This window comes from Camarhynchus parvulus, chromosome 1A (assembly GCF_901933205.1).
Source record: "Camarhynchus parvulus chromosome 1A, STF_HiC, whole genome shotgun sequence".
NCBI lineage: Eukaryota > Metazoa > Chordata > Aves > Passeriformes > Thraupidae > Camarhynchus > Camarhynchus parvulus.
In genome coordinates, this window is record NC_044586.1 from 23,851,149 (window position 1) to 23,859,467 (window position 8,319).

The window sequence follows — 8,319 nt, forward strand, 5'->3', positions numbered from 1 at the left end:
GCTGATAGGGCTGCGGGATGGTCCCTTTGCTGTGGGCTGGAAGGGGCGGTGGGGGTTTAGCCAGGATCCCGGGGGAAGCAGATGCGTACGTGTCCCACAGGCATGGGGAGACTTCTTCCAGGTCACGAGTGACCCCTTCGACTACAGCCGCAGCCCCGCTGTCCTGCTGCCGCCAGACCCTCCAAGTGCCCGCCGGTGCCGGTGGTGGGGCGGGGCGGGGGCTCAGGAAGTGACACGGCGGGGCGGAGCGGCGGTGGCAGCAGCAGCACAGCGGCAGCATGGCAGCGCGGCGGGCGTGAGCGCCGGCCTCGGCACCCGGCACCCGGCCCGCAGGTGGGGACCGGCCGCGCCACTCTGGAGCCATCCCCGCCCCGGGAGGCCCAGCGGGGCCGGGGGGGAGCTGCCCGGCCGTGGCGGGGCAGGAGGGAATGGCGGGAGCAGCCCTGGGGCCGCTCCGGGGGCACCGGGGCACGGGGCGGAGGTGGCCGGTGCTCCCCGAGCGAGACCCAGCGGGGGCCCGCCCACCCGGGCGGCCGGGGTGGCCGATGAGCGGGGCGGGCAGTGCTGCCCCGGGACACCTCTCTGGACCCTGGGTTAAAGGGCTGTGCCCGACGGGCTCTGCCTGCCATCGCCGCCTGCTCGCCCCGCGCTGGAGCCGCGGGAGGAGCGGAGCGCCGCGGCTCCCGGGAGCTGCCGTCCCGCCCCGAGGGTTCGCGTCCTCCCGGGTGCCGCCTGCTGCGTCCACTTGACACGGCTCCGGGTGGGTTTCCCGCAGCGCGGCCGGGGTAGGTTCGGCTAGTCCCCTTTCCAGCGTCCCCGTGTGATTGCCTTTACTGTCAGCGGAGCTTACGGGAGAATCCGCGTCTCCTGTGCCAGCGGCCGCCCGAGCCCCTCAGGGTGCTTCTTGAACCCCTCCGGTACGAAGTGAGGCACGAGGGTGGGCTGGAACGGACCCATTTCTGCTGGAAAACACAGCAGGAAATCGGGGCTGCCAAACCGTGCGGTACGAGAGCTTCTGGTCTTGGGGCTGGGAGACTTTGGAGACGAGCAAGTGTAAATAGCCAGTACTGTTTCAACTGGAGCAGCTGGTCCTGTAAGCCCCATATAGATATGTCCTCCTAGAGGAGTCTGAGCAGAGGTGTTTCACTTCTGAAGCTTTTGGTTCACCTGTAACAAAAGATTAATCCTCACCTGGTTGTTGGAGGAGCGCCTCGAGAATGGGTTCACAGGGCAGGGAGTTTTCATTCCTTGTTTTGCCACAGCATGCTCCTGATGAAGGATGATGCTTTTCCCCCAACATTTCAGTGCCTGCAGAGGGGAAGTGGAGGGGTCATGCAAAAGTTTCTCCAGGGGACCAAAGCATTGCAGTGTGGCTCTGCCTTGCAAGCTCATTAAGTGAATAAATCTCAGGGATACTTGCTTCAGACAGGGCTCCTGCAGGAAAATTTATAAAGTAATTGAAAACATTTTAATGGGAAGTACTAACCATCTATTACATGGCATCTGTTGTCGTGTCTTTGGAAAAACACATCTAAATTAAGAGGTTGGTAGACAGTGAGACAGACTGGTGGGCTTGCTGCTGAACCAGCCAGCTGGCCAGGGCTGCAAGGCAATGTTGGTGGAAACTCCTTTCCATCTGTAGCATCAGGCCAGACCCTGGCTCCCTGGACTGCTCTGGGAGCGTCAGGCAGAGCTGTCTCTAGCAGAAATCAATTCAGGGAGGAGCAGGGAGGAAAGAGAGAAGCAGCTCTGCAGTGTTGGTGTCTCATCTCATCCCTCAGCGAGTGTGAAGACATGAGAGAGAGTTTGTGGGGAAAGCATGGAGGAACATCTGCAAGGAGCTTTGGCATTTCTGCCATTACATAGTGTGGCCTGAGAGGAAGGAATGTCCTCTACTGTTAAAATGGGGTGAAGTTGCCAGAGCAGTGAAAGGAAATAAATCTGCGGTGGTCCCACATGGCATCAGCAGCCCCAAGTTCCCTGTGGGTGAGAGAAACAACTGGGCCTGCTTCATTTTCCCCGGTGTGTTTCAGTCCTGATGGACAATGGTGAATAAATAGCTCTGATGTGAGAATGAGTGCCAGCAGATCAGATGAAAAGGTGATGGGCTTCCAGTATGGCGTGGTTCTCCAGTCCTCTTCTTCTGACCTTGTCCCATGGGACAATCTTTAGGGCTGGTGTAGGAGGATCTGAATACATTTGCATTGCAAACATTGACCATGCCTACCCCAGCATCTGCTGTTGTGTCTCTGAAGAAGCCCATCACTGTTGCGAGCAGCCAGGCAGGCTGGTGGCCCTTGTGCCACAGCAGCTGGCTGGTCAGCAGCTGCTTCAGCTGGGAGCTGTGCTTTGCTCTGCTCTGCCTGGAACAGGGTTTTTTGCAGCTCATCTTCCCCCTTGTTGCGCCTGTGGAATATCCTCCGGCCACCCAACTCCAGTGTTGGAAGCAGGGGATACTGCAGCCTCTATCTTAACCAGGCATGCTGGGACGGCCACAGGCAGCATGGCAGAGCTGTTGTGGGCAGCATTTCTGCTCTTTGCCTTCCAGTCTAGTCTGGAGGCCACTGGCTACCTCCAGTTTCTCTTTCCAGTTCTCCATGAGCATGGCAAATAGCCAGCCTAATCCTCATGTTGGTATGTCTCATCCAAGGGGCAAACAGGAGCCTGGTCCCCGGGCAGTCACTCTCTGTGCTGTTGCATTGCTGCACTTCCTCCTCCCTGAGAGCTTGGGAGGTGTTGAGCAGCTGTGGAGCTCTGCAGAGGCGAGACCTGTGCCACCTCACTGAGCCAGGTCCTGGGTCATGGTTTTTGGCAGGGTGAAGCAGTCCCTTGGAAGCTGACCAGGCTGGTAGGTCCAACAGAACATCTGTTTGCCTGGGCTGGAGAATTTTCCTTAAAGCTTTAGCTTGTTGGTATGCTTTGTGGCATTCAGGATGGTTGGAATATGGCTTAAGCCTCACACCACAGTGGGAAGAGGGACAGACCCCAAACCTGGCATGGGGATTTGTGCTGCTGTCCCGGCTCCACACCGTGTCAGAAATATGGGGCATATTGCTGAGCCCACAGGAGGGGCAGCCACAACTTCTTCAATAATGCTGGTTGTATTTACTCTGGTCTGTTCCTTTCCAGGGGTGCAGCCTTTTACAAAGCACAACAGCAAAATATTTCAGAGGGTTTCTCATGTTTGTCTGACCCTGCTCCCCTGCCTTTGCCAGGGGTGTGAAGATGCTTGGCTTGGCCTCGGCAGGAGGTACATGGTGGGAGCTGCTGCTGATCCTTGCAGGGCTGGGAGAACTGCTGGTGCTGCCTGCTTTGCCTCTTTCATGGGCTTGGAGTTGAAGAAATTGTATTTGCTTAAAAAAAGAAAAGCAACAAGAAAAGAACAGGAAGGGATTTGGTTTTGTTTCAATGTTAGGGCATTACAGGGACAAGTTTGGCTGGGCAGGCAAACTTGGACTCAAGAGGGCAGTGGGTTATAGGGTGAGGTCAGCTCTGGTGCCTTTCCTTCAGGAGCAGGAAGTGGCTCAGATGATGCCTCTGAAGGAGCTGTTGCTTCTGTAATTGTCAGTGGCCTGTGCTCAGCTCCATGGAAACCTGGTGCCTGAGGACAGACCACCCTGAATTCTGCTGTCTGGGGACTGAGCTGTTGCTCAGTATAGACTAAGCAACAGCTCCAGGTATAGACTTTTCCAGGTATAGACTGTCCAAGAGGATCCTCATTCTCAAGGACCTTTTCCTTCAGCCATTAACTTTGTCTGAGGGACATATGTGGTCAGGAGCAGCTCTGCCCAAGAGCATCCCTGCAAAGCCTTGGAAGGGACTTGTTTGGAGGGAGGGGGAAGCTACCAGCAGGTCACCCAACTGTTGTTTTTTGGTGTGGTGGCACCCAGCTTGTAGTGAGGGAAAGGGTCCGGGTACCAATACCCCAAGTGGTGAGGGGATGTCACTGAACTGGTTGCACTGGTACTTGAAGGAGAGATGGACTTCAACCCCTCAGTGATCCCTCTCTTCCAGACCTGCTGTTGTGGCTGTTGGGCTGCTCTGCCTCACAAACCCAGCAAAAACCTAGCTGTTATTTTTGGAAGAAGGGGTAGGACTTAAATTTTCTGTTGGGTCAGTGCTGGGTCAGATGCCTGGGGCTGGCAGTGCAGGCAGGTAAAGAGAAGAGAGAGACCAGGGCTTCACTTGCAGCAGGCTGGCTGCAGCATCACCATGTGCCTCTGCTCTGGCCACTGTATCCCTCAGACCCCTGGTGGGGACAAGGGAGAGATGGGCAAGGACCCTGGTGCCAAGGGCAGTGTGCCATTGGTCCCAAGTGGCTTGTGTGACTTCTCCTTTTGGTAAGTCTCCTCAATGATCATTGTTTTGTTGGTCTTTTCTCTTCCAGGCTGCAGTGGCCAACATGGATTTTCTCATCATCTGTCCCTTTCTGCTGGCCTTGCTGCTGTCCCAGGGCAGCTTCACAGACCTGGAGAAACAGAGAGTAGACTCTGGCTTGGAAATCTGTATCCTCTGCAGCCTGCCCCTCGTGACCACATATGCACTAATGGCTATGGAGGCTGGAGGGAGCACATGCACAGGGAAGGGGTCAGAGACCATGGAAAGAGGCACAAGGAAGTGGAAAAGAGAGGATCCAGAAACACTGGGAAGTTGCTGCTTTGTCCTTCTGTAGATGGGCTTTAGCCAAGCTCCTGTGTTTGCTAACCAAGTGCCTGGCTTGGTGCAGGAACAGAAATGGCAGTGATGCCTGGTGTTCTTGCTGCTCCATTGTGCTGAGCACTGAGCACATTTCCCAGTCTGCTCTTGGAAGTGGCGTGGCCAGCCAGAAGGCAGAACACGCTGCACATCTCAGTGCTTTGGGATCACCAGCTGGGATGGTGGGGAGGACTTCTGGGCTTGTGGCATTTGGTCTCCTCTGTGCCACAGGCACTTTTTGCTCATGAGGAGATGATGGGCTAATGCAAGCCCTTCTTAGCACACAGAGCATCCCCTGTTGAACAGGCAAAGTATGAAAAGATGAGTATGTGGAGACCCATGGGGAAGGTGGCAGTTCATGTTCTTCCTCCGTCTTCCTCCTCCATCCCATCAGTCAGAGCATGGATTGGCAAGTGGAGAGCTCCTCACAAGCTCTTAGCACTGTTAAGGGCCCTGCTGAGGTGTTTGGGCAAGGGGTTCACTGGAAATCTGTGTTCCATCCTGGCTCAGGTGCTGCCTCTCAGACACCTCATGGGGGGCCTGGGATGGTGCCAGGGGCCTGCTGGAGGGGGCAGAGCAGCAGTGTGGTGGGAGAGTGTTGACAGTGCCCTTGACAGTGGTGCAGATAAGAAGCTGTTTGAGGTGAAGCGCAAGGACCAGATGAATGCTCTGAAGAACTTGATTGAGCTCAATGACGTCAACCAGCAGTACAAAATCATTGACATCATGCTCAAGGGACTCTTCAAAGTAAGCCACAGTGCAGGCTGCACTCTGAGCCCACAGGGGTGGGCAGAAATGGGAAGGGTTGGGGGCTGCTGTGGAGCATGGGGCAGGTGAGCCTTAGGACCTGAAGGGAGGATGCCATGGGGTTTCAAAGTGGGGCAGCTGTGGCAGCACCTCCAAGGTGCCGGGCAGGACTGGCAGGACAAAACACTAACCAAGGACTCTGGCAGGTGCTGGAGGACTCCCGTGCTGTCCTCATTGCTGCTGATGTGCCTCCTGATGGGCCCTTCCCTCAGGATGAGAAGATAAAGGATGGTAGGTCCTCTCTGGTTTTTATCCCCCTCCTTTTTCTTGTTCTCTGGTGCACCACAGACATTCTTCCTGGGCTCAGTGCTGGGGTAGGTACAAAACCCTGTGTATCCAGACCAGACCTGGGCTGCTCCCTGTCTGTTAGGGATGCTATTGCTGCTTCTCTGACCAGTTCATACTGGGGAGCTTATTGGTTTGCCCTCAGCCTGTGCTGATGGAACTGTCCCCACAGCATACTCCCACGTGGTGGAGAACACTGCCTTCTTTGGGGACGTGGTCCTGCGCTTCCCCAAGATTGTGCACCACTACTTCGACCGCAACTCCAACTGGAACAGCCTCATCCGCTGGGGCATCGGCTTCTGCAACCTGACGGGTGTGTTCGAGCAGGGACCCCACTCCCAGGTCCTGCGGCTGGTATGGCTCCTCGTCCCCCCTGCCGTGACCCCTCTGCTGCTGGGCTGGGGGAGCTAGGGATTTGGGGTAAAAGGAAGGCAGGGGCACCCTGTGTCTGGGGGCTGTCCTTGAGCTGAGGGATGGGGGAAGAGCACAGGGCATAGATGGGACTGGTGGGAGAGTAGGGGACCCTGGTCACACAGTTGGGGGATGCGAGTGGGCGGCACCACTCCCCAGTGAGGTCTCTCCTTTGCTCTGCAGATGGCTCAGGAGCTAGGAATCAGTGAGAAATCGCCTGATTACCGCAATCCCTTTAAAACGGACCAGTCAGAGGTAAGATGGCAACGCTGCCAGCTTGTCTCATGGGCTTCCCCATCTGTGTCACAGCTCCAGGCAGCTGGCTGGGGAATGGAATGGGTGGCTTGTGGGAAATGGCCAAAAGCCCCTGTCACTGAATAAGCATGACTGAAACACAAACACTGAATTCCCCGTCTTTGCTTTGCTTTGGGCACCTGGTGCCCTCTCTTCCCTTCTGTGGCCACCTGCCTCATAGTTGAGACTGTTTGTCACTTGCTGCGTCTGTGCTCAAAGCTCTCCCTGGACTGCAAGGCTTGTGCGTTGGCTTTGGTGGGTTTGGAAGGGTTGTGCCTCTGGGAGGCTGTGGGTGCTCCCCAATGCTGACCCCTTGCTGTCAACCCCCAGTTTTTCCCCAGTGCTGACACCTTTCAGAAGGCGCTGCGGGATGAGGAGAAGAGGAGGAAGAAGGAAGAGAAGCGGAAGGAGATCCGCAAGGGCCCACGCATCTCCCGCTCACAGTCAGAGCTGTAGCAGGCTGGGACTTGTGCCTTGCAGTGGGGGTGGCACCACTGGGACACAGAGTGGCTTGCTCCCTTTTTGGCAGCTTTGGGCCGGTGCCTGGCCATTCCTTTTCCATTTGTGCTGTGGGTTTTGTTTTGTTGCCTTTCATTTTTGTTCAGTGGAGGTTGCGTGGTGGTGCTGGTGGGTTGGCCCAAAGGGGCTAAAGTGGGATACCCCTTCCACAGAGGTAAAGCACAGACAGGACAGCACTGGGGCCATGCCTTGGTCAGGGTGTTGCTGCCTGTGGGGAAGTAGGGTGTGGGGGACATGCCTCTGGTGGAGCCCGGGGATCCCTCCTCACTGCAGCACACCCCACGCGGAAGGTGCCTCCTCCAACACAGGTGGGCTGGGGAGTGCGTCATACCAAACAGCCTCATGAGCAATGCTGCTTCTCTCAGTTTTGCTTTTCGTTCAGCTAAACGGGTGATCTCATTGGCACCCCCCACTGGGTTCTACCTGGTCTCTGCACAGCTGCTACCTCTGCCAGATCAGACCTTCCCTTTTCCCAGTGGCTGTTCCACCAAGCAACGTGCGTTTCATTGTCCAGATGTAGTTGAAAATGCCGATGGCAGCAGCTGTTCCTGGCCGATGGCACCTCGGGGCCACCGCAGGTCATTCCCTCAGAGAGGCAAATGCCTGGTGAATTTTTGGACAGGAGGAATTTCGGTACTTGGCCTCTTTGCAGCCAGTGGGTGGCTGTAGTGCAAGCCATGCTGATGATGAAGATGCTGGGGAACCGGCCCTGAGCTGCTGAGAGCCTGTCCTGCAGCCCATGCCCCATCCCTTCTCTCTGAATGAGTCCCTGAAGCCCCTTGTCAGAGGACAGCCAGATGAGGGCATGTGGCAGTAGCAGGGCCAAAGTATGGAGGGAGCCAACTTGAGGGGCTGCAACCCTCCACGGGTGTCTGGGCTGCCATGGGGACAGTTAAGGGGCTGGCCCAGGACCCGACACAGCCACCGTGTGATTCCTCACCTGTGCCGATGGCCTGCACCAGAGCAGGCTCTTGCAGAGGGGCTTTCCCCAAGGAGCCGGTTCTCTTCGTGGGGCTGGCAGCATCACAGCCTTTGAGGAAAGGGAAACGTCCCGGATTTTTTAACAGCAGAGCCAAGTCCCTCCAATGAGGGGAGGGGGTGGCAATGGGCGCATTTGGTTTTTCTTGAATAAAATTGACTTTATTATTTTTTTTTTAAGTAGAAGAATCCTGGCTCTTGCTCCCGTTCCTGGTGGGAGCGGGTGTTCGCCAGAGAGCGTCGAGCTGGCCCCTCAGGAGGCGAGGGTCCGTGGGCGCTGCGGAGGGAAGGACAAGCCCCACGCTCTATCCACCGCCGCCTTGCAGCGGG

At 56.6% G+C, this 8,319-nt stretch overlaps 1 protein-coding gene across 1 annotated transcript; it reads left to right on the forward strand.

Annotated features, from left to right (window-relative positions):
- Positions 1 to 233: 233 nt before the first annotated feature.
- Positions 234 to 8,175, forward strand: CCDC134 (coiled-coil domain containing 134). Its single transcript, XM_030960131.1, has 7 exons — positions 234 to 333; positions 4,388 to 4,505; positions 5,321 to 5,442; positions 5,649 to 5,733; positions 5,960 to 6,141; positions 6,382 to 6,453; positions 6,823 to 8,175. Exons 2-7 carry the CDS (start codon positions 4,403 to 4,405, stop codon positions 6,946 to 6,948), a joined length of 690 nt encoding a protein of 229 aa, XP_030815991.1. The 5' UTR covers positions 234 to 333; positions 4,388 to 4,402; the 3' UTR covers positions 6,949 to 8,175.
- Positions 8,176 to 8,319: the final 144 nt, after the last annotated feature.